The sequence below is a fragment of the Mus caroli genome, chromosome 6, assembly GCF_900094665.2.
Source record: "Mus caroli chromosome 6, CAROLI_EIJ_v1.1, whole genome shotgun sequence".
NCBI classification, from domain to species: Eukaryota; Metazoa; Chordata; class Mammalia; order Rodentia; family Muridae; genus Mus; species Mus caroli.
The window spans coordinates 145,323,557-145,348,062 of NC_034575.1; the positions used below are offsets into that span (position 1 = coordinate 145,323,557).

Consider the following 24,506-nt stretch of genomic DNA (forward strand, 5'->3'; position numbering starts at 1 on the left):
GCATCTGTGTGCAGCCAGGACAATACCATCTCACTGGTTATTTGGATATTGCCCTGAGTTTGGAAACCCACAAAAGGATCCCAGGCCTTGAGTGGTATGTTTCTATTGCTGCTGAAACAGCCTACCACTGACAGTCTGGAAGAGACGGAGGGAGCAGGCTGTACAGGAAGTCGCCAAGCCAAACACATTTAACTGTCCTAACTACCAAAGATCCCACAAGCCATCTCCCTCTGTAGGGAGGGCAGGGCAGGGAGAGAAAATGTGGACTTGGACAAAAGACCCCGCACATTCCTGCTTTTTTACCTGTAGGTTTATTTTTTATGAAATACACAGGGAAAAGAATTTGGTATTCTTATCTTCATGGTCTTCCTGGTTCCATAGCTATATGAGGGGATCGACCTCTAGTTTGTCGCAGATTCACAAGCAGTACAAATGTGTAGAGTCAGTGTAGTGTCCTATAAAACCACTCTGCCTCCACTCTAGGCAGCAGAATCGTCACCTGACCTTTGTGATGTGTCAGGGACTTTCAGTCCTGTAGACTCCCTCTGCTTTTGTGCAGTACTTCCTGTGTTTCTCTAGTGTTAACTTGAGAAAAATTGACATGAGTTTTCTAAGAGCTGATGCTTATGTTAGAAGTTTGCACTTGCGAGATATTAGGACATATGTTTTATACCACATTAGTTTCTTCTGGTATCCTAATCTTATATCTAAAGCAGTTATTTTATTTGGAATTGATAGATATATCCCTAAAAAGGAAAAAAGTAAAATTTGAAATTTTAATGTAATGTAATGAAACTTCTGCTACACTAAAAAGGTAATATTTGTAGAATGTCATGTGTGATTGGACCACACAGTTTTTGTTTTCTTATTCCTTACCAACCTGTCAATCAAAGGATGGCTCTACCTGGATTAATTTATTAGAAGGGACTCATATGAGTTTTAGTAGGCCTGGCAGTGGCAAAGTATAGAAGAGTGTGTACTGAAGACTAGTTTATAGCATGGGTGTTGAAAAGTGAACCATAGCTGAATTCCCCCCAATAATTATATAAAAGTTGCTGTGGATTGTACAGCTCCTTGTTTACATATGTATTCATTCAGTAGCTATTTCTTTGAATCCCCATCTCATCTGCCTCTGAGACATAGGATGGCTGACTGGGGATTTGGGCTGAAGTGCTGAGTGCAAAAGAGTGCTTGTGTTGTGGTTCTTGTACCAACCAGATGCCCAGCACTTGTATTGCAATATTTCTTAAATTAACTAAAAAAGGTGGGTATTTCAGGGTTGCTAAGCATGATCACAACGTCTTCTTCTCTTTAGAAGGAATGATGGAAGACATACCAAATACTACTGAATTTTATACAGAAAACAAACCTGTTTATTGAGGAATAACACTCAAATACGTCCTTTTTTTTTTTTTTTTTTTTTGAGATAAAGTCTCAGTATTTAGTCCTGACTTGTATACCAGTCACTGTGTAGACCTGACTGGCTTCAGACTCTCAGAGATCTGCCTCACAGATGCCTCCTTGCCTTTATGCTTGACCATGCTTTAGATGGACTCTTTTATAAAAACAAAACAAAAACAAGCAAAAAAAAAAAAAAAAACCAAGCCAACAAACCCATTTCTTCTTGATGTCGCCTATAGACCTAGTGTTCAGCATGCTATCAGGATATAAAAGGAAAAGTTAGCAGTTTATTGCTATTTTGGAACAAACCTAAAGGAAAAAATATAGATTGAATTTCTTTCTTCCCTTTCAGGAAAAACATAAACAAGAATTGGAAGACATGAGGAAGGCTGGGCACGAGGCACTGAGCATTATAGTGGATGAGTACAAGGTAGGCTCAGGAAGTTTTGCTCATTGTGCAAACCCAAGGGAGAGGGAAAGCTTGACTCTTGGCCATGTGGAACCATGCAAGCGTCCCAGGTCTTGTATGCCTCTTTGTGTGTCTGTCAGCCCTTACCACTGCCACAGACAGTGGTTCAGCACACCCTCTAGGAGGAAGGTCCATTGTGGCTCAGGGTTTTGGTCTTTTGACTCCTTGCTTTGAACTGGAGATAAAGCTTAATATCAGATGGAGTATATACAGCACAGGTGGCCACCCTACGGTAGCCCAGGAGGTGAGGACATGTCCCCAGGGACCTACTTCCTCCAACTGGGTTCTGCCTCCAAGTTGCTACTACTCCCCCAAATACCAAAAGATTAGGGCCACCATAATCAGTCATTTTTCTGAAGTCATATGACACCAAGATTTTACCATACAAGCCTTTGTGGGATAGTTAAGATCCAAACCACACACTTTATTTTAGTGAATAATCCACTGAGTGAAGTAAGTGGTCATTGATTACAGAGTTATGCTAACTATTGTATTTTCGAGACTCTGAAAATATTTGAGACTATCAGCAGGTAAAGCCTAATGCATAATATTGTATAATTAATTACCATATTTATCTTCACCTATGATGTGCTGTTTACCTTTTTTATAGGAAAAACTTAAGGTTTTAAATAATTTTATTTAATCCCCTTTAATTTTAAAATTAGCTGAATAGATTTGTATATATTTAAGTAATAACAGATTATAATAATGTCATATTAGTGGAATGTAGTAAAGTTAGTATGGAATTTACTAAAAGATAGTCAGATCTCCTAAAACTGGACTTATAGATTTTTGTAAAGCTGAGAATCGAACCCAGGTCCTCTGAAGAATGACTAGTGCTCTTAACTACTGAGCCATCTCTCCAGCCTCACAGTATTCCATCTTCAACAAACATGTTGGTATCATTCTAAACACTGGTAATGAGATTTAAATCATGTGTATTTCTATAATATTCTTTGCAAATGGCATTTTTCAAGGAGCCTGGCTGAGAGCTGCTCACTGTATCTGCTTGTGATACTGTTGCCATGGTTTAACATTCAAAGAGGATTTAAAAATTCCAGTGTGCTCTGTTGTGATTCACTGAAAAAGACTTGGGAATTAATCAAGTGGCCCTACAGAGTGATAATTGAATATGTCATATCCTAGATAATGAGTTTCTATTCGATCAACCTAATCTCATCCCCATCAACTGTTCGGTGGCTTGTTCCATGTGCCTCTCCTCACTGACTCTTCGTTAAGGTCCTCGTGTAGCTCATGGAGTTGAGTCCACTGAGGAGAAACAGCTCAGATACACTGGTGACCCTTAGGTGCCAGGCTGTTTTATGTGCTCCTTCAAGGGTCAGACTGAAATGTTAGAGATCCCTGTGGCTCTTATGACAGTGTGCTTTATCCCTCAGAGATGGTCTCACCAGGATCCTTTAATACTCCCTTCTGTTTCTTCACACTTTGCTTTAAGGTTACCTTTTAGCCCTTCTTTCCCCATTGAGTCTGGCTGGTGTTACCAGCTAGTCTTGGGGTTAGGCCTGCTGGTCTGTGGTCAGCCTAAGGCCTGCTCTCATTTGTGGTCAGCCCACCAACCTTCCATAGTTAAAGAAAACTTGCACTTTGTCTCCCAGCAGCCATCAGATGCTAACTGCTTCCCAGCTAATGGGATTACATATCCACATCTATGTTCTGGGATTTTATCTTGCCAGCACTTAAGCAGGTCTTATGCGTGCTGACACAATCTCTGTGAGTTCATGTCGCTTCTGCACTGGTGTGTGTGTGTGTGTGTGTGTGCGTGTGTGTATAATAACAGTTTCCTTGGTGTCATTCTCCTCCTCTGACTCTTTGCAACCCCCTCTCCACAGAGATCCATAAGGTGGTTTGAGGGGTGTGATATGGATTCTAGGTTAGCACAGTCTTTGTTCTATGCTTGTTGACTAGGTTTTCTAGAGGGCAGAGATGTCTCTGTGTAAGCATGCTGGTGCTCAGGTGAGACGCCACTTTTTAAAATGTCCAAATGATATTACCAGTAGTTTCAACCCAATACAGAAATAAGCCTTGTCATGACGTGAACTATTTATTATGTAAGATGCAAAATTTCTGACCTATTCGGCATCATTACTGGATTAATGCGATGAAGGGAATTTAGTTCTTGTAAGCCTAAGAATATGTGCCATGCTTTAATAACTGTAAGATTTAAAGACCCCTTTATGATCTCCAGCAGCTCATAGGGGAAGAGGTAGGCCATCTCAAAGCCCTGGGACCTGGGCCTGGGTGGTAGCTGAGTTGGTCAGCATACCAGCTCCCCTGCTCCCATGCCACTGGAACCAGCTTTCTGCTGGCCATGTGAAGGGTGGGGCCAGCTCTCCAGCACCCATGTTACTGCTGGCCCATGACAAGGAACACAGCCAGCTCAGTGCAGCCCTCAGACATCAACATGGCTTTAGGGCTTCGTACAGACCATGGACATCTGTGTAGTCTTTGATGGTAATATGGGCCATGGACACCTGGAGCACATAAACAGACATGGCCCTCAGTGTCAGCTCATCCTAGAAGTCACCATGGCCTCAGATGGTAGCACAGGCCTGTCACATCAGGCTGTTCCTTACACTTCTGCCTCTCTTCATAGGGCACAAACCACTCTACTACTCTCCCATCTCTCTACCACATACTCTCTTGCTTCTGCTAAGCCTGCCACTGAGGAATGTTTTATAGTGGCCAAAACCTACTGCTGGTAGTCCAGATGGCCCAGAGTCAGAGATCTTACAATCTGGCATGTGTACATTTACCCTGATGTTGATTCCTGTGACCTTGGGGTAGCTTCTCTGATTATCTTTTAGTGTTTTCATCAGTGTATACAGAGTAAAGATGCATCCTGGTCACAGGCTACTGGATGCATACTGAAGGAACCTTTTGCATAGGTAAGATGCCTTAGAAGATGGTGGCTCATGTGTTTAGCTGTCAGCTTCCTAGCATAGCACATGGCTGTCCTTTCATTATTTTATGACTGGCGACTGTCCTTTACTTCTCAAAATAGGGTAGTATAGACTTTTATTTCGAACTTCTCAGAAGCACTCTCTTGAAAGCAGGTGATGATAGGCCATCCTTGCCTTTTATGCTTCTGGGTTGCTGGGTGAAGACCAACCTTCTTTTATTCACAGAAATTCAGTACTTAACCAGGGAACGATGAAAAAGACACAGGAAAATCTGTTATAGAACAGAAGAAAACGAAACAGAAATACCAGTGTACTCCATATTCATACTCTCCTGTAATGCTACTGAGTATGGTACATTTTCCTTTTAGGTCCTGATTTTGAAAGTCCTTTTTCTTAGAATTTAGTACAGTGAAGTAAATGTAAATCTTGAAAGGCCTCTCCTAGACTCTGGTACCTGACATTGCTGAACACAATCAACAGAAAAGCTTTTTTTTTTAGCTTGCTTATTTGATGATATTGGAATCCTGTTGTCTGATCAATCGTCTCCCCAGGGTCACCAGCACAGATCCCCCTGGTGCATAAGTAGCCATGCCACCATTGTGGGTTTTGTTTTAAGTTAATCTGAGCAATTTTGTGGGGATCAGAACACTGAATTCAGGTTCTCAGATCTTACAGGACATGATGAATACCTCGAGTTGCTGTTGAAGACACACATGGCATGGTAGGTATCGTCCCAGGACTCTAGAGCAGTAGGTGCAGCTAGGGCCTGTGTCTTTATTTAGAGCTCTGGACGTTATTCTACTTCCTGAAAGGGCTTGTGAGCCACAGCCATTCTGCTCCATTTTCTCATCTGTCAGTGTGTTCGGCTTTAGCTCACTGTTGCGCTCTCTCTCTCTCTCTCTCATTTTTATCCCATTAATGACTGTTGTATGGATATGCATTCATCCACTCGTGTGAACATGTGTGCACATAAATGTGTGATTTCTCACTGAAATCCCATATAAGACAGAAGAGGTAAACTAAGAGAAAGGAAATAAGTATAGGGAGGACTTTCCTTTGTTCCTTTGTTTGTAAGAAAAACTTGAGTTTTAATTGTAGCTAAGCAAGCAGGATTTGACTTATGCCAAAATGGCTTATAACAAACATCAGCCTTGTGTTTCTGGAGTGGGATAAGTGATTACAGTCAGAGACCTCCTTACGGAGGAGGAAGGAGGGTCAGTATAGTGGGAATACCAAGGAAATTTACACATAGCAAGGGAGATGGGACTGTGTGGTGTCTTGACTTCTCTAAAGATAGAACACTCACTTCCCGTTGCTTTTTGCAAAGTTTCTCCTTATGCCTCAGTCCAGCTAGTACAGTGCCCATCAACACTTGAGGTAAAGTAATTTTCACTACTAAGCCCACTTCAAAAACAGTTTTTCTTTTTGCCCTAAAAAGCTCTGGGGGAAATTTTTCCAAGGGAAGTACTTAGTTGACTCAGTGTGTTGACATCCAGCTTCTAGCTTGCTCTAATAGTAAGAGGGAGTTCTCAAGAAACTTAAGAGAAACATGTTGCTTTTATTTTATCTCACTTGGAGCTCAGTTCATTAAAAATTCCAGCTTGACACAAGTCAGATCTGAACATATTTTTTTGCTTAAATTTTTGTTTTGCTACTGTATGGAGAATATTCTTTTTCAGTGGCAGCTCCACCCTTTCCCACTGTCTTCATTTTTGTTTTTTAACTTAAACCTCACATAGTGTTTACTGAAAAATCAATCATTAATAAAAGGTTTTTCTTTTCCTGTTCTTATATGTGGACTTAGAATTTTATTCTGTAGAGGCATTTATAAATTATTTTCTTGTCTAGCTCAACTTGTTTAATTTCAGAACTAAACTGTACTCTTTTGCTATTGTTTAAATTAAAGATTTAGGGGACAGTAGGATCTCTGGTTTTATCTCACTCAAACAAATTTAGTATTTATTTTTTTAATTAAAAAATTTAGGCATTCTGCAGATTACACGGACAGAGCTGTTAAAACCTTGAGCATTTCCTGCTTCATGAGTTAAAATACTGAGTAGAGTTTGATTTTGTTCTTCACAGGTGGTGCCTAACAAGTTTTAACTGTGAAGGTGTGTCATGAGTTTTGGCACATTATGGGTAGCTATACAATTTTTTTTTATCTTTTTTTTTTTTTTTTTTTTTTTTTTTTGTGAAATGAAATTACCTGCTTGGCCACACACCAAGAGAGAATTTTCATGTTTCCAATAGTGGGTACCTTTTCCTTCCCCAGTTCATTGTTGACATACACTTGGCCAAGCAGCATATATTTAAGAAACTTTTTTTTTTGGCTGGGTGTGAGAACACTCAGGAGGCTGAGGAAGGAGTTGCTGAGTTACAGGCCAAACTTAATTGCCTAGTGAATTAACAGCCAACTTGAACTACTTATTAAAATCCAGTATCAGAATAAATGTATAAACCAGCCAGCCAGCCAGCCACCCAACCAAACCAATCAACCAAACAACTAACTGATCAACAAACCAGCCTGTCAAGCAACTGGCCAGCCAGCCAGCCTGCCAGTCAGTCATTCAACCAGCCAACCAACCAACCAAACAGCCAAGTTAGCCAACAAGCCAAATAAGTAGCCGAGCAGCCAAGCAACCAGCCAGTTTACCCTTACCTTATGGTATTTATACACTTAGAGATATCTTCCCCACAAGCACATATGGCTTACTTTATTCTCACAGTCTCCTTCTGAGCATAACTCCACATACCATCTCTAATTCTCTGCATATTCAAGAAACGGAAGTCCCCTCATTACCAAATGAATGCACTTGTAAACACTGGACTGTTGGGTGAAAAGGCAATGCATGAGTAGATTCTTTTTCTTATGATGAGAGCATTCTGATGCTCCCCCAATCCCTTTATTATTCAGGTACTGAGCCAGAGGCACTGAAGTGTAAGGACTGGCGTTTCTGCTTCTTAAAATGGAAAAGTGGTGTGAGGTTGCCTCATACAGCTTTTCTGGAATAATCTCAACTCAATCTTGGTGTCTCCGTTTCCTACAATAACTAAACCGTGTTTTGTGGGAGCATTGGTCTAATGCTATTTTTTTAAAGTTTGAATATGCCTTAAATTCCTGTTTGTAAAGATAGCATTGAATTTTAGTAAATTGGTGTCAGTTACATGCCAGCCTATAAGCTCACATGACTGCTGCATCCAGTTTCCAGAGCCTTCCTTCACTGGCCTGTGCTTTATTGCAGCTCTTGAGATGACTGTGCCATTTAGTACGGGAGAGCATACTGCGTTTAGGAGGCTTTTTCCCAGGGTGTACAGTTTCTTCATATTATATAAAGTTTCTTTCCCAAGTAGAGAAACAACTTTGTTTTCTCGTTGTTGAGTATTTTCCACTGTTAGATGTTTCTGGGTCTTCGTCCAAAGATGGGAAAAGTACATTTTAAGATACTTTTATTTGAATCTCACCATTCTGTTAGCCCAAAGGTATGAAATAAATTTACAGCTTTCAGTTATTTGATTGAGCGTAGACTCTCATAAATTCCATGTTTTATCATGTGATCAGATTTTTCCTGGACACTAAAGTTGTTTGCTGTTGCCAGTGAAGTTTGGCCCAGTAGCCTGCTGCTAGATATGAGTGACTGGATAGGACTCAGCCCTTGGCCTGCTCTCCCTCGTCCCTCCCACCCAGCTCAATCTCACTGGAAGACTGAGGAAGGTTGAGTACTTGAGAATGGCTCTTCTGTGCCTCTGAGTTTACAGGACTGAGCCAGAATGCTACATGCCAGGCTATTCTTGTGGTTTTTCTAGCCAGGCCAAAACCGAAAGGCACTGGAACATTGGAAGGAATCTAGTCTTATTATTATAGGTCAGGGCTTTGCCTTTGTTGTTGGTGAGTGGCAGCCTGGTAATGGAGCAGGAGGGAGACTTCTAGATGAAGACACAAATCTTCTTCACCACCCTTCCTCTACTCCCCTTCTCCTCCCTTCCTTTCCTTCCCTCTCCTCCCTTCATTGTAGCAGCTCCTCAGGAAAAACTTCCAATACAGTAAAGTTGAGAATGAGCCAGGTTTACTTGCCGTATGTTCCCTGAGTGTGTAGCACCTGCCTTCCCCCACACTGAGCATTCACTGTACAAACTGTAGAGTTCTGTGATCAGTGCTATTCAGGGTTAAGCATTTGATCAGTGTCCATCTTATTCTACCAGATAGGACAAATGGCCAACTTCGGGTTATTACCCTGCAACTTCTGTTAGTAACTGGAAAGGATAGTGAGTTAGCTATATAAAGGATAGCTAATATTCCCTGTCTCCTTATTCATCACATGGTTAAGGCCTAGCATGTTCTAATGGAGTACACAGGTGGAAATCTGAGCTGACCCAACAGTGCCCATCTCAGCCAATACTTTAAGAGGAACGTCTATCAAACCACATTTTCTGGGGACCCTGATTAGTGTCATGTGTCAACCATGCAGTCCTTGAGCCTCCAGGAGTACAGGTCTACGGATTCAACTGAGAAAGTGCATGGGACACAGGAATTGGCCTGGACAAAGAATGGACATGTTTATAATACAAAGTTATTGTTCACTTGTCAATAATGTTCCATTTGGTGTGGAACAAATGGCACTGGTATCACTAGCAGAGAAGACACTGGTGAGAGTTTACCATTTTTACCTCAACTGAATGCCACCTGCAGATGAGGCTATGTTTACAGACATCTCTGTAAGGGCACCATCTACAAGAATGCATTTTTCTTTGAAATTTCTTGCCTGTTTGACAGATGTAAGAGAGAAATGGTTTAATTTGTTCTTTATTGTGTAACAGACCCTGAGGACAGACAGCAGAGACGTAATGATCCGTAAAACCCTTTAACTGTCTGTCTCGGTTCTCAGTGGTGTGTAACCCACTATTGAGATCAGAGAGGCCAAGTTGGATTTTAATCCTTACATTCAGGCCTGCTTTCTGTATACACACTGTGTAAGAACAGAATTTTCTATACAGTTATATGTTATTAAAGGTTTTGCCTTACTAAAACTACTTGGCCTTTTTGGGGGGTGCATGTTAGCAAACATGATGAATAATTGGAAACTATTTGACTATCTTTTGAGGTAGAAACTTCAAATCGCCTTGTCTCTTGTTTATGAAGAGTTGTCTCAGTGAGAAGGGATTTCAATGAAAGAGTAACTCATGACTCCACCCTACTTTCAGTAGCAGAACACAAGGTTTCATGTTTTTATGGGATATCCATGTGGCCCTCCCCAATTTAGAAAGTTGTTGGTAAAGATCAGTTTGGGTTGATGGCAAGTCTGCCAAGCTACGTCACACTATTCAATGGTGAAATCCTTCTGTGCGGGTTACCAACAGTCCACGTGGCCCACTCCTAACTCCTGGGGAAGCTTGAGTTCTGGGCCCAGTTGCTCTTGACTTCAGAGAGTCCACATCAACAGGTTTTCAAGGATTTCAGGTCTTGCGCTTACTGCAGTGACTTTGGTCATCTGCTGTTGCCTCATAATTCTGCTCCTCACATCAAGGCAGGTGTGTGTCTTTGGTGCTGCTCTGATGAGCTGATTTGAGGACAGCCTTTCAGCACTCAGTGCTGGTAAAGGTTCAAATTGAAGAACCTTTTCTACTCTCCAGAGAGACCTGTAGTTCATGAGTTGATCCCACCAAGTTGGAAAAAGTAATGATTTTTACAACTACTAAAAGTAATGCTGGCACCACTTGGTTCAGAGAGTCTATTTCAGGTATATACAGTGAGGAACCTAAACCATGAATCTTATCAGGAAGATGTTAGAGCAATCCCATTGTGTAATTTCATTAATAAGAAGGCAAAACTGCCACCATTATAAGAGAGAACATCATCACCAAGGGGAGAGTCTGCCGTTCTTCCCAGTTACCCCGGCAACATAGGGAAACAGAAGCATAAGGGATATATATATATACACACATACATTTATACATATATACAAGATATATGTATACACACACACACACACACACACACACACACACACACATATATATATATATATATATATATATATATATATATACATATATAAAATCTCCAGATCCTGTCCTGATCTAGGGTTTGCTTGTGCTTGGGAAGTTTAGACCTGTCCATTCTAGTCCTGCAGATGATCCCCTCCAATGCCATCAAACTTGCTGCTCTAGTGACCATGTATCTCATTTAATCCTCTGAGGACTTAGGAGGAGGAGGATGCAGTTTCAGACAGAAGGAGCTCTTGCTATCCTTTCTTTGTTCTTTCAACTGAAACCATAGTTGTGATTCAAGTCACAAGGAACAAGATTGTGGCATCAGAAGGAGGCCAGCCCACATGGCAGCTTTTCCAAAGGTTGAGGTATCTGGAAGGCAGACATGCATAGACTCTGCACTGTGCTTAATTTTAGAAACTTCTTAATTTTAATATGTTGTCCATGGCACAAAAGAAATTTTCACTGGGAGACTTCTGTGGTGTTTGAGGTAACAGCTCTTATGTTACTAGAGTCCTGTAACGACAAGGCCAGCAGGAACCATTCCCTCTGTCCTGATGGTTTTCTTTGGCCTTCGCAGCCTCCAAAGCACTTTATAACATGGCTAGACTGTATTGAATTTCCGCTAAGATCCACGCCCATCAGCTCACATTTCTCTCTTTGGATTGTGTATTAATGCTGCACTGGTCCTCAGTCTACAGAAAACCCTGTACAGGAAGGCTCTGACACACACACTACATGCCAGTACTTCTCCACACACCCAGCATGGTAACAGACATCTCCAGCATCCTCTGTGTAACCTTGCTGGTGCTTGTTTTTTAAAAAAAAAAAAAAAAAAAAAAAAAAAAAAAAAAAAGGAAAAACTGGAGAAACTTTGATGTCTCAATTGAGTTGTTAAGAAACTTAGACAATAGGGTTTTTTTTTTTTTAATCTTTTTTCCTTTTTTTTAAATGACAGACTCAAATCTGTGTTAGTTCTCCTCAGATATGTAGTGGTCATTCCTGAGATAGGGCTCTCTATTCAGAGGTTGAGCGTATGGAGTCTGGATGGCCTTTGCCTGACTCAGGAGCCAGGATGAAGTAACTGGCCACCTTACATCCAGACTGAAGCCTTTGTCCATGCAGCTATCTGTAAAGATGACTGCAGAAGACAAGCTACAGAATGTTAATATTAATATGCCTTTTTTGACATAAAGTCCAAGAGCATTTCACATAGGAAGATAACTATTGTTTTTTGTTTGTTTGTTGGGTTTTCTTTTTTTTTTATTTTTTTTGAGACATGGTTTCTCTGTGTAGCCCCGGCTGTCCTAGAACTCACTCTGTAGACCAGGCTGGCCTCGAACTCAGAATTTCACCTGCCTCTGCCTCCCAAGTGCTGGGATTAAAGGCATGCGCCACCACCAACTGTTGTTTTATATAGTAACACAGGAAGCCAGGAACACAAATGGCTACTGTGAGTGTGTCTTCCTGTGTCCACAATGGATGAAACCCAGATGGGAGAAGGACTTTGGGGACTTTCCTGGTTAGCTGGACAGAGGCACTAAGAGCCCCACTGCTCAGTAACGTGAGACAGTCAGGAAGGGATCTCCATGGCTCTTGATTACACTGTCCCAACTCCACTTTCCAAATTCACCTTTGTTCTGGCTTCCTCATGCCAGCTGCTGTGCTGAGCCTTCCCGACACCCACACTACATGTCGGGATGATTGTGTCTCTGCGCTCTGTGAGGCAGAAAGTGTCCTGTGGATAGGAGTGTATGTGGCTGGGAGGCTGGCCTGTCTCCTGTGGCTTTCCTTCCTGTTCCCGAGCAGCTCCTTCTCAAAAGCCACGTTCAAAGAAGAGGGATAGCATGACTCAGTAGGAGAAGGCAGACAGCAGTTCAGATAGTGGCTCCACTATGGGAAGAGACTGTTCCATTAATTAATTGTCTTCCTGAAAACATAGCTGACCAGAAATTAAAATTAGCCATTTGAATTTGGGGTAGTTTTGGACCACGGCAAGTAGGGAATTGAGAACACCTCTTTCCACTGAACAGTTTCGTCAAGTTCCAGAAGAGAATGGCAGCTTTACCAGGTGTGGGGATACACACTTGACCTCCCAGGACTTGTGAGGTGGGGGCAGGAGAAAAAACTAATATAGTGAGTTTGAGGGCAGCCTTGGCTATCTGACACCCCTTCTCAAAACAAGAAGATACTCCTTATAAAAGACCTGCCATTTCAAGAAAAGTATCTATATCATCCTTTAATTAATTTTTCTATGCCAAACATGGTGACACATCTTTAATCCCAGAACTTGAAAGGCAAAGGCAGGCAGATTTCTGTGAGTTCACCTCCAGCCTGGTCTGCATAGTCAGGTCCAGGCCAAGCAAGGCTATATATGTATAGTGAGACCTTGTCTCAAGCAAAACAGAACAGAACACAAAACACTGAAAATAATTTTTATAAAAAAATTTAATAATAATTTTTTGAGAGGAAAAGAAGAGATTTACAGCATTTAGTCCCAGCTCAGAGGCTTAATTTTGGCTTCTCTGTCCACCATTTCTACTACTGCTTTAGGTTGTCAACCTGGACTGAAGCAGCTTCAGGAAACAGTCGAACTGAGGGAGCACTGTGTCCTCTCTTTCCCTGCTTGGGCCTGAAATGGAGCTGGGACAGAGGCCTCACAGCTCCCATTGCTTTTTTTTTTTTTCTGAGCATCTGAGACTTATCCAGAGGTTTAAAAAGTATTTTTAGTTTGTTTAAAAAAAAAAAAGCATGCCTATTTATTTAGGATTTTGATGCATGTTGTTTCCAACTGAATAAGTCTATTTTCAAAACAAAGATTAAGAGATTTGGCTCACTTTTTTACTGGTGGATATGCCAAAGGTCTGTTTCCCATAAGATGTGTCTGCCTTCGGTTGCTGTTCTGACTGTGAGTAGTTTATTATAGCATAGGTCTAACAACAGAGTATGTGCTAAAGAGCCCTTATGCACGTTTAGGATGTTAGAGTCTATAAATAGCACATAAGGCACTATGGAAACATGTTACACTCACACAGAGCGTAGAAGGGGAAAGAAGAGTTGGCATGTAAACATGTCCAGGAAGGGGCCGTTGGCCCCACCACTTGCCGACTTGACTTTCTTATGTCCTTCCCTGGCCTCCCGTGTCCACATTATACAGTTCTGTCTCACAAGCCCTGCTTTCCCTCTGAGTATTGCTGTATGGCGGGCTCGCACATACCCCCAGCCTCCACCCTTTCATGTTGGGGGCATGAGCATCCTGGGGGGCAGGCTTCAGTGAAATCGCTCAGAGCCTCCATCTGCTTCCACTTGCCTTGTGGTCTCGAAGATCATGCTTGGCCCATGGGTACTGCAGTGTGCCCAGAGGATGTGGAGTTTTGTCAGCCAGTGAAATATGTCTGGCTTTTCTTCCTCCCCTTACCAACCCTCCCCCCACCCCAACTTTCATTTGCTCCTCATCCTGTGTGGTCTACTGAACTGAATTGCTATTTAACAAAACTATTTACCCTCTTTATCATTGTCTACGGCTTGACTTTTTTAAGGAGAAGGTGTGTAGAATCCGAGCCAAAAAAGTGTAGTATTAGCAGCAATAAAACCTAAAGATAGATGCTTAATGTCCCGTGTCAGTGCACCCTGCTGTCGTGTGTGTGGGTTCTGGAGTGCAGATTGCCCTACTTGAGATGCAGAGCTGTCAAAGACTCTCATGCCAGCAGTCAGCTCCAGGTTGTCTGATCCAAGTTTTTTTTTTTTTTTTTTTTCTAGGCACTTCTGCAGTCTTCAGTTAAGCAGCAGCTAGATGCCATCGAGAAGCAATATGTGTCTGCAATCGAGAAGCAAGCTCACCGGTGTGAGGAGCTCCTGCATGCTCAGGTACTGACTGCGTGCCCTCCACACACCAGCGCTCCCCCTGCCTCCCTCCTCCAGACTTAAGGCTCTTCTCTATCAGCTGCCAGCCGTCCATGCTCCTTGATGTATCTTGGAAAACAAGTACCCTTGAATAAATGTAGTTAGAGAACTTTATGATAGACTACGACAAACAGGGCCAAAGGCCTACACTACGTGGGTTTCCCTTTAATCCATGATCACTCTCATTTCCATTTCTGGGTTATATTAAGGTAGACAAAGTCACAGAAGCAGAGAGATAGCTGGTGTTCAGAATGTAAGATTAATTTTTCACAGATGCTTACAAACAAAATATATGCTAACAGGGAAACAACATATTAATTTTGGACTTTTTAATAATTCTCTTAAGTAATGATTTCTTTGTGAAATTTTTAATGTTTTTAAAAGTTAAAACACTGAGCTACTTTACAGAAATTAAGCTGCTAATCGAAGAGCTTTTATGGGTATACCATAGTCAGTAATATTAGTCAGTAAGATACTTCTTTGTGATGCTTTATGACATAAAACTTGGAAAATGGAAGCAGCTTTTTAATAGGTTAGGAAGAAAATTAACTACAGTTGAGGAATCAAAGTTAAGTATAAAATTTGGTGGAGGTTATGGATAGGCTAGAGTCAAGTAGGGATCTGTTCTGTTAAAGATCTCTCTCTCTCTCTCTCTCTCTCTCTCTCTCTCTCTCTCTGTGTGTGTGTGTGTGTGTGTGTGTGTGTGTGTGTGTGTGTGTGTGTGTTTGAGCAGGGGAGGAGAGAGAGAGAGAGAGAATGTAATGTCTGTCTCCATCTTTTTGTGAGACAGGACCTTTTACTGAACCTGGCTGACCTGACTGGCCAGCAAGCCTCCAAGAGCCTCCTGCCTCTGTCCTTCACTGCTACAAGTTTGTAACTACCTGTAATTTCAGCTCCAGGGAATCATAACAAACTCTGGCTTCTGCAAGCACCTGTGTGTACGAGTGTGCACATACACACACACACAATAGAAGGGGAAGAAAAGTGAAAGAAACCCTGTGCATAGGATCCTCTTAGGTAGCAGCTAGTCTCTGGCCTCTCACTGCTTTATTACAGTCCACTCTGCTTGCTAAAGGCAAAGCTGCATGGTGTTGGTTGTGTTTCTGTATAGCAGAGTCTGAACTCTCAAGTTGAGAGAATTATGAATGTTAGGGTAAGGCTGTGCGTACAGAAACATTCCCCCAGCCATAGGTTGGAGCACACAGGGAGTTGTCTGACAAGGAGGTAGTAGGTTGCATCATGAGATACCTACCAGTGGTCACCTGTGTTCATATTTGTCTCAATCTCTTTGGTAAACAGCTTTCATATAATTCAGTCTCAAAACATTCTCTTATGGTTGCTTTCAAGTGATTTCCATTTGGGAGGTATATAAGTATTTGATGTAAATTAATTTAAAGTTATTTATGTATATGTTATCTGAAGTAGATCAATCTCCTTTTTTAATTGCTTACTTTGCATCCTGTTCACTGCCCCCTTTTCCAGTTACCCACTCCCACAGCCCTTCCCCCATCCAGACTCCCATCTCCTTTTTCTCTGAATGAGTGGGGGTCCTCCAGGGTATTCCTCATCCCTCAAATTTCAAGTCTCTACAAGACTTCGTGCTTCCTTTCCCACTGAGGCCTGACAAGGCAGCCTAGCTAGAAGAACATACCCCACATACAGGCAACAGCTTTTAGAATAGCCCCTATTACTATTGTTCAGGAACCACATGAAGACCAAGCTGCACATCTGCTATATATGTGCAGGGAGACCTAGGTCCAGCCTGTGTATGTTTTTTTGGTTTGTGGTTCAGACTCTGAGAGCCCCAAGGGTTCAGGTTAGTTGATGCTGTTGGTCTTCCTGTGGAGTTCCTATCCCCCTTAGGGGCTGCAATCCTTCCTCCTATTCTTCCATAATAATCTCCAATCTCCATCCACTGTTTAGCTGTGGATGTTTGCATCTGTCTGATCCACAGCTGCTGAAGCCTCTCAGAGGACATGCTAGACTCCTGTCTGCAAGCATAACAGAGTATCATTAATAGTGTCAGGAATTGATGCTTATCCGTGGAATGGGTCTCAAGTTGGGCTGGCTCTTGGTTGGCCTTTCCCTCGGTCACTGTTCCATATTTGTCCCTGCATTTCTTGTAGATAGAATTAAGTTTTAGGTAGAAAGTTTTGTAGGTGGGCTGTTGTCCATAACACTCCACCAAGGTTCCTGCCTGGCCACAGGAAGCAGCCTCTCCAGGCACATATTCCCAGTGCGGTGAGTCACAGCTAAGGCCACCCCCATTGATTCTTGGTGGTTGCCCTGCATCCCAGGTCTCACTGATTCTTGGGTGCCTTCCCTATCCCAGGTCTCCATCTCTTCCTGGAGAGACCCTTCCGCCCCGCCCCCCATCTATTGCAGATTTCTCTTCATTTTAGTGGCCATCTGACCCTCCCCCTGCCCCTCCCCATGCTCCTCCCGATTGCTTCTCCCACCCAGTTTCCTCCATCCATCTGCCTTCCTCAACCATTCCACATTCCATTCCCCCGCCCAAGTGAGACTCAAGCATCCTTGCTTATGTTCTCCTTCCTGTCAAGACTCCTTGGGTCTATGGAGTATAGCACATGCATCTTGTATTTTATGGCTAATATACACTTATAAGTAAATATATACCATGCATGTCCTTTTGAGACTGAGTTACCTCACTCAGGATGATATTTCAAGATTCATTCATTTGCCTGCAGAAATCATGATGTCTTTGTTTTTTATAGCTGAACAGTATTACATTTGTAAATGAACCACTTTTTCTTTATCCTTTCTTCAGTTGAGGGGCATCTGGGTCGTTTCCAGTTTCTGGCTATTATAAATTAAGCTGCTATGAACATAGTTGAGCAAGTGTCTTTGTGGGATGTTGGAGTATCTTTTAGATATATGCCCAGGAGTGGTATAGCTTGGTCTTGAGGTAGAACTATTCCCAGTTTTCTGAGAAACTGCCAAATTGATTTTCAAAGTGGCTGTACAAGTTTGTACTCCTGCCAGCAATGGAAAAGTGTTCCCCCTTGCTCCACATCCTCACCAGCATGTGCTATCACTTGAGTTTTTTTTGATCTTAGCAAACTGACAGGCATAAGATGGAATCTCAGAGTTGTTTTGATTTGTATTTTTCTGATGACTAAGGGCTTTGAACATTTCTTTAAGTGTTTCTCAACTATTAGGATTCCTCTGTTGAGAATTCTTTGTTTACCTCTGTACCCCATTTTTTAATTGGGTTATTTGGTTTGTTGGTGTCTAACTTCTTGAGTTCTGTATATATTTTGGATATTAGCCTCTGTCAAATGTAGGGTTGGTGAAGATCTCTTTCCATTCTGTAGGCTGTCTTTTTGTCTTTTTGATAGTGTCATTTGTCCTACAGAAGCTTTTCAGTTTTGTGAAGTCCTCTTTATCATTTTGTTGATTTTAGAGCCTGAGCCATTGGGGTTCTGTTCAGGAAAGTGTCTCCTGTACCAATATGTCCAAGGGCATATCCCACTTTCTCTTCTGTGAGATTTAATTGGGTATTTCGGCCTTTTTCTCTTGGGTGTGTTTGTTTCTCTGACCATGGGCTGTTTCCCCTGGCTCTCTGCTGGCTCCACCCTGTCATTGTCCTCTTTGAGGTAGCTTGCTTGTCTTGGTTGGTGGACTCAGCCATACACTGTCCTGCCCCCGGCCTGGCAAAGCTCATATCTTGTGTCTCTCCTTTATTCACTTCTAGTGGGCAGCAGTGCAGGTACTAGGTTTTCATCAGGTAAGTACTTAAGAAAACAGAAACTGATAAACAAGACCAAAGGAATTTAAGTCAGAAAGCAAGGAAAACACAGACATGTATTGTGACAACTTATTTTCCTGAAATAAATTCATTTTATAAAATAAAAGTTGAGGGGACTTGTGCTTCCCCACAGCTGTAACTTCAGTGGATCAGACTGGCATGAAAGCAGATAAAAGGATATTTTTATTGCTCTGTTTCTCAGACAAAATGCATTTCGAAACTTGTGACAGATGGGATTGGTATCATAGACAAATAATGTGCTGTTAGAAAATAGCTTTAATGTAACTGCATCAGAGAGGAAATTAATAAAGGCTGAAAAAGGATGGGAAATAGGTTACACAGAGGTTGAACAGTGACTTAGCAGTGATCTTTCCCAAAGCATAGGAGGCTACTGCAGTCAGAGCTTTCCTCCAACTTCAGAGTCCAGAAGGCACTTGTAATCAGGATGTGCAACACAGTGTTAGAAAATTCGGTGGGAGAGGGGTGTGAGATTAAAGGAAGGGTGCACATATGTAGATAAAGACATACTTGAAGAGATAAAAGGGCAGACACTCTGAAAGCTAGCATGATGTCATACCTTCTCTAAATCCTAAGCTCAATCACTTGAAAGCTTTTAAGTATTTTCCTGACACAGAAGTACTCAACACACTGCAGCGTAGCCTTGTGTGAGTTTTCAGTCCTCTTACACAGCCACCCCTGCTGACTCCCTCTCCTTGCCTCTTCTGTCCTCCAGGCCTGTTAGTGTGTGGTTCTTTGGTGAACCCTGCCCTTAGTGATGTGTACCCCTAAGGCTCTCTTCCTCTGCCTACAGTTGCTCCACTGCACCTGGCTCTTCTCTCTGCACATCTGGGTTCTTGTCTGATGTACCTTAGATAGCCATTAGCAGAGTCCACATAGGTGTTGGGAGCCTTTATTCATTCAAGGCTCCCACCCTAGCATTGTCCAATGCCCGGTGTCCCAGTGTCTGCAGTCTGTCTGTTTAAGCAGAGGAATGAATTCCAGTGCCAAATACTAGAATTACAGAGGGTGGAAGTCTGGCTCCCAGACTCCATAAAATCTTCAGGTTTTACCTAACTCAGTAACTAAGTTACAACTCAATAACTAAGTAACTGCTTGTTACTTTTGCATACTGATACTTACATGGGCAAAATGAGATGAAACTGCTGGCATCAGAATTCAGGCTGTATGAAAATCGTTTAATAGAAAGTATAATTAGCTATTAATTATTAGAATTAAAAAATTCTACACAGTGGTTTATAAAGTAGCAGCAGTGTTATCTAAATTGTAATGGTGTTTTTGTTCATCTTTACCTATCAAGAACATTTGAGTCTCATTGTTATTAAATAGGCAGATAAAGTGTGCTCTGAGACCATTTATCTGCCAAGAAAAACACATTTTATTAACTGCTAATTATTGTCCCAAATGTGTACCTAGGGATATGTGAACAGATCATGGCTAACCAGGAGATTGTTTTCTTCTACCACATACCTCTCTTTGCTTTATTCTCTGCTTACAGTAAATTTAAGAAATTTAATAAATCGTTATTTTAAAACAAAGCCTACTCCACTAATAAGGCACGTGTTCCTATTTCTTTTGAATGCATTCTTAGGGAGAAATGAGTCACCATCCTCCTAAAACCAAATAAGCCATAAAGATAAGTCAGGTTCATATTAAGATGAAAGCCAGGACAGACAGACAGATATATAATCTCCATGAACATTTTGCTTGGCCTGTCTGGAGTCTCTCAGTTCATAGTCTATTCAAATAAAGACGGCTTCCTTGGCAGTGGCTGCTGTCCTGTTGGAGCAGCAGCAGCAGCGTTGTACAGGGGGATTTGTCAGGGAGCTAGAATAGGAAACTGGGAAGCATGGCTTTTAGTCCTTAGAAAGATGACAAAGTGCTGTGGCTACACAAGAAGAATGTCCCAAAGGGATGTTGTCCATTCTGGTGTTTGTAATCATGTTGATAGATGCTGTATGATGCTATTCCTGGGGAAATGTGAACAAATAATCTACTCACCACGGATAATAAACCTGTGACTGACCACATCACAGCACTGATACAACCCAAATCCAGTGACAGACCATAGCACTAATACCACCCAAGCCACTTGGTAAACCAGTGAGTTGGGTTATTTACAGGAATATGGGTGAGGGATTACTTTCAGGAGTAATCCCTGACTCAAAGACAGCTGGATCACCAAAAGCCCACCCTAGCAGTGGTGATAGTTTACAGATAGTTGAAATCCTGGACCACACTTCACAACTTTGAGGCAGTTCTACAGTCTGAAGTCTGTGCCTGACAGACAGACAGATCAGGTGATCTGAGCATCATCTCCAAGTAGTTCAGCTCTTCTGACCCTCTCTCTTGGCCAGTTTTACAGTTTGTATAGGGAAGGGTTCACCAGGTCAGTTTTAGGGACTTCCTGAAACGTTTTAGTTGTGGACTTGCTGAGCTTAAGAATTTCTATGGAGAATGGAATGTTTCACCTCCCTTTAGAACATTCCTCCATCTAAGAGCTTTCCTCCAAGACGTAAGGTTTTACAAGATGGAAATTTTATCCCAGAGGCAATTGCTGTACAATTCTAGAGTAACCTCATGGTAAGCTGTTAAAGAAGGTCCATGACTCTAAGCACAGTGTTTTGCTAAGGGAGTGTATCAGGGCTAATGTGAACCTTTGGAGGGACAAAGTTGTTAGGCTTGTCAGACTAGAAAATACGTTAGTGCAGACTGCACTGAAGTCAGGGTTCACACAAAACCCTGTGGACAGAAACATAATGTGTGAGGAGGAGAATTAAACAACTGACTACAAACAGCTGAATGAATCACATATGGAAGGGAATCAGCTGGGGTGGCATCTGTGGGGGAATGTGTCTGTATGTCTTCATTCTGCTCAGTGTCCCATGAGTGGCTTGGGTAGAGAAGGTGCATTTCCACATAGTATATAGCACATTGAAAGTGTTCAAGACACCAGCATAGCAGCACTGTGTCTAAAGTGGATACAAGGGTCTTACACGAAATCCTTCAACATCAATACCAGATTAGAAGGAATCAAACTCAGCTGTCTCATGTGCATATAACAGTTAGACTTTAAACATCAGGCCTTAAGAGTTAAAAATACTGTTCCATTGATTTAGTTCCTAAAAAATAATAGAGGTGGAACAGTCCTTGGTACTGAAATGGGCTGCCTGTACAGAAGGCCATGTGTGGGAAAGGTCATGCTTGTTAGCTTATCCTAGAATTAGGGTTAAGTATGCGGAATTAGGAGCCATTTCCACTCAACATGCAAATACAAAGTCTCAGGTGAGCCTCAAATCACACTGGAATGCAGTTGGACACACGAATCCATTTTCATATTAAAACGGCATTCTTGCACCCCCCAGCCTACCATAGAAACTTCCATGACAGCCCAAGAGACAGCAGCTCTCCTCCCTGTGGGAGGACAAGAAGCTGACATTGGTGAGTTGGTGGTATCAGGGTCTCAGACATAGTGAGTGATGACATCAAGTATTCTCAGGTTTGCTTCCATGGCTCTCGAGACAACTTTGGATGTTCACGCCACGTTGTGCCTTCCCTAGAGGGGACCCAGGCTCCCCAGCTGTTACCTCAGCATCATTGCTCCTGAGTTAGAACATTGTTCTTTTTCAGGGCGAGGTAACACTTCTGTGTAGACTGAAAGACAGAAAAAGGACACAGTATGTGATGGTGGCCATTCATTTCCCCTTGTTCTGGGAGTGTTTTTTGATGATCTTGCTGTCTTTACCTTAACAATTTGGGAATCCCGGTATCTCTTCAGAAAAAAAAAATGTATTTGTCAGAGTGTTCCTGTGGGATAAGTCAATACTTAACAGTAATTTACTATGCTATGCTTATTTGCTTTCAGTAGAAAAATATCAACAGAAACTTACAGAAAGACAGGAAAATAAACAGCTCAACAGGAGGGGGCTTCTACCCACAGAGTCTCCATTTCTTTGGCGGGAGGTGCTGGGTGCTGGGTGCTGGGTGCTGACTGGCTATTTTAATGAAGATTCTGGAGAAAATTCTATGATAACAGATTCTGCGCCAAACAAAGAATTAGTTATTTCTTATTTTTGGTACCGTGTAGCCCAGAATTCCTAAAATTGAGTTAATATGAGGCCTACTTTTAATACTTAGACCCTCAATATGCAGAAAGAATTGTTGTAGCATTGCACGTAAGATTCTCTGGACCAACATTCCAGTACTCACCATTTGAACCCCTTTTACAGCTGTTTGAGGAAAAGTTCATTAGGTATGGTGATTTTACTTGTATATGCATGAGTCTACATACACCTTAACTATAGCAGAAATTATAATATTTGTGTATCAACAAATGAGCAAAAAATTAATAAGTGAAGTTCAAATTATAAAATTATCTAAATCACATGTGCCCTGTTCCCCAAAACCCATATGCAGCAATGTTACACAGCATATGTGTGTGTATCTGTGTGTCTCTGTGTGTACTCGAAGCATTTTACTGCATTAACTCATTTAATACTAATACTTAAATATTATTGGTTGAAAATTTCAAATTATTATAATTTGATTGCTGAATTATTAACAGTGTTGCACCATAAGTCTGGTATGTGCCTATGTGAGGAGAGGGCTGTGTGTTACTGAATCTGTTGCTCAGTTACTCTCATATCCTTTCTGTTATTAGGGAGACTGCAAAATATGCCATCTGTGTTTTCCACTTTAGGAAATAAATTATTTTGATTTAAATTCCCCTTTTCTAGCTGATGCATGTTTCTTGCATATAGAAGAGAGACAATGGGTTTTGTTAATGTCCTTTGTTCTATAAAAGACAGGGCCCCAGTACCTCACACGAGCCTCACACAAGGCTCATTCTAGCCTCTGCTCTGCATATCTCCAGCAGTATTTTTAGTCTATTTACTCTTTTTCTACCTGGGCATATGATCTTCTAGGGAACTAGGGCATTAATGATATTCAATAGCACTAAGTTATTTACCTCAGTTAAAGATAATAAAGACATGAGGATGCATCCATCTTTCCCAAGATGGTCTCAACCCAGTCCGCACATTCTGTTCATTTAGTGTTTAGGTGTGAGAACGGCTCAAGGGAAACTGGCAAGCTAAGAAAGTGTGGAATGAGATTGTTAAAAGTAAAAGGTAAACTCATGCCAGGAGTCCTTACAGCCCCAGGAAATGATGGAGTAGTAGAGGCTCTCTCAGACCAACAAACAAAAGATCTCATCACCACCAGATCTGACTTAAGGGAATGCTCAAGGGAGTCATTCATTACTTCAAAGGCCTTTCTCCAAATCCTCGATGTCATGAAGAGCAGAGATGCAAACCCTCTATCCCCAGAACCACATGACAAACAGTACTAGTTGATTAAGAGGAAGCTGGAGATTATATATATTAAAAGCTGGGAGATACATATATATATATGTATACATATATATATACATATATATATGTGTGTGTGTGTGTGTATACATATATACATATACATACATATACACACATATATACATATATATGTGCATATATATAATAAAAGCCTCTAATATTGAAAATAAACAACAACAGCTATGTCTTCATGATCTCAGGACTGTCAGCTCAGCCTTGAGGAGTGGGGCAGGGAGGCTTTTGTTTAAATCTTTTTATTGATCATCTATCTTCTTCTTTCTTATGTATGTGTGGCCTGGTTTTCCACAGAACCAGCAATTTAGTGTGTTACTGGTCTGTGTAAATCTTACCCACAGCTATTTCCCAACATGGTCTGGGTGTAATAAGTGGTTAATGGCAATGTCCACCAGGGAATCTTGCAGACCAGATGACTTAGGGAGACTCAGTATAATGTCCTTGAAGCTTTGGTCTGGTTGCATGTAGGTCCTTATTTAATTAGTTTATGGCCACTTTCTGTGCAGGGTTTAGATGGATGCCAGCCTTATTTTCCTCTCAACATGATTCATGAAAAACTGGCTGCTTGTTTTTATCAGTCAAGAATTAATGTAATTCTCGCTTTTCTTTGGGTTATTGGCAGTTGTGATGATATGCTGGGCTTACAAACTTGT

At 41.6% G+C, this 24,506-nt stretch overlaps 1 protein-coding gene across 3 annotated transcripts in view; it reads left to right on the forward strand.

Moving 5' to 3' along the window:
• The window catches only part of Ccdc91 (coiled-coil domain containing 91), a 163,516-nt gene that overhangs the window by 89,842 nt on the left and 49,168 nt on the right, over positions 1-24,506 (forward strand). For all 3 annotated transcript variants that reach the window (XM_029478591.1, XM_021165354.2, XM_021165355.2), the window contains 2 exons: positions 1,754-1,831; positions 14,536-14,643. In XM_029478591.1, the coding sequence (XP_029334451.1) occupies positions 1,754-1,831; positions 14,536-14,643 (186 nt within the window). The remainder of the gene's footprint in view (positions 1-1,753; positions 1,832-14,535; positions 14,644-24,506) is intronic.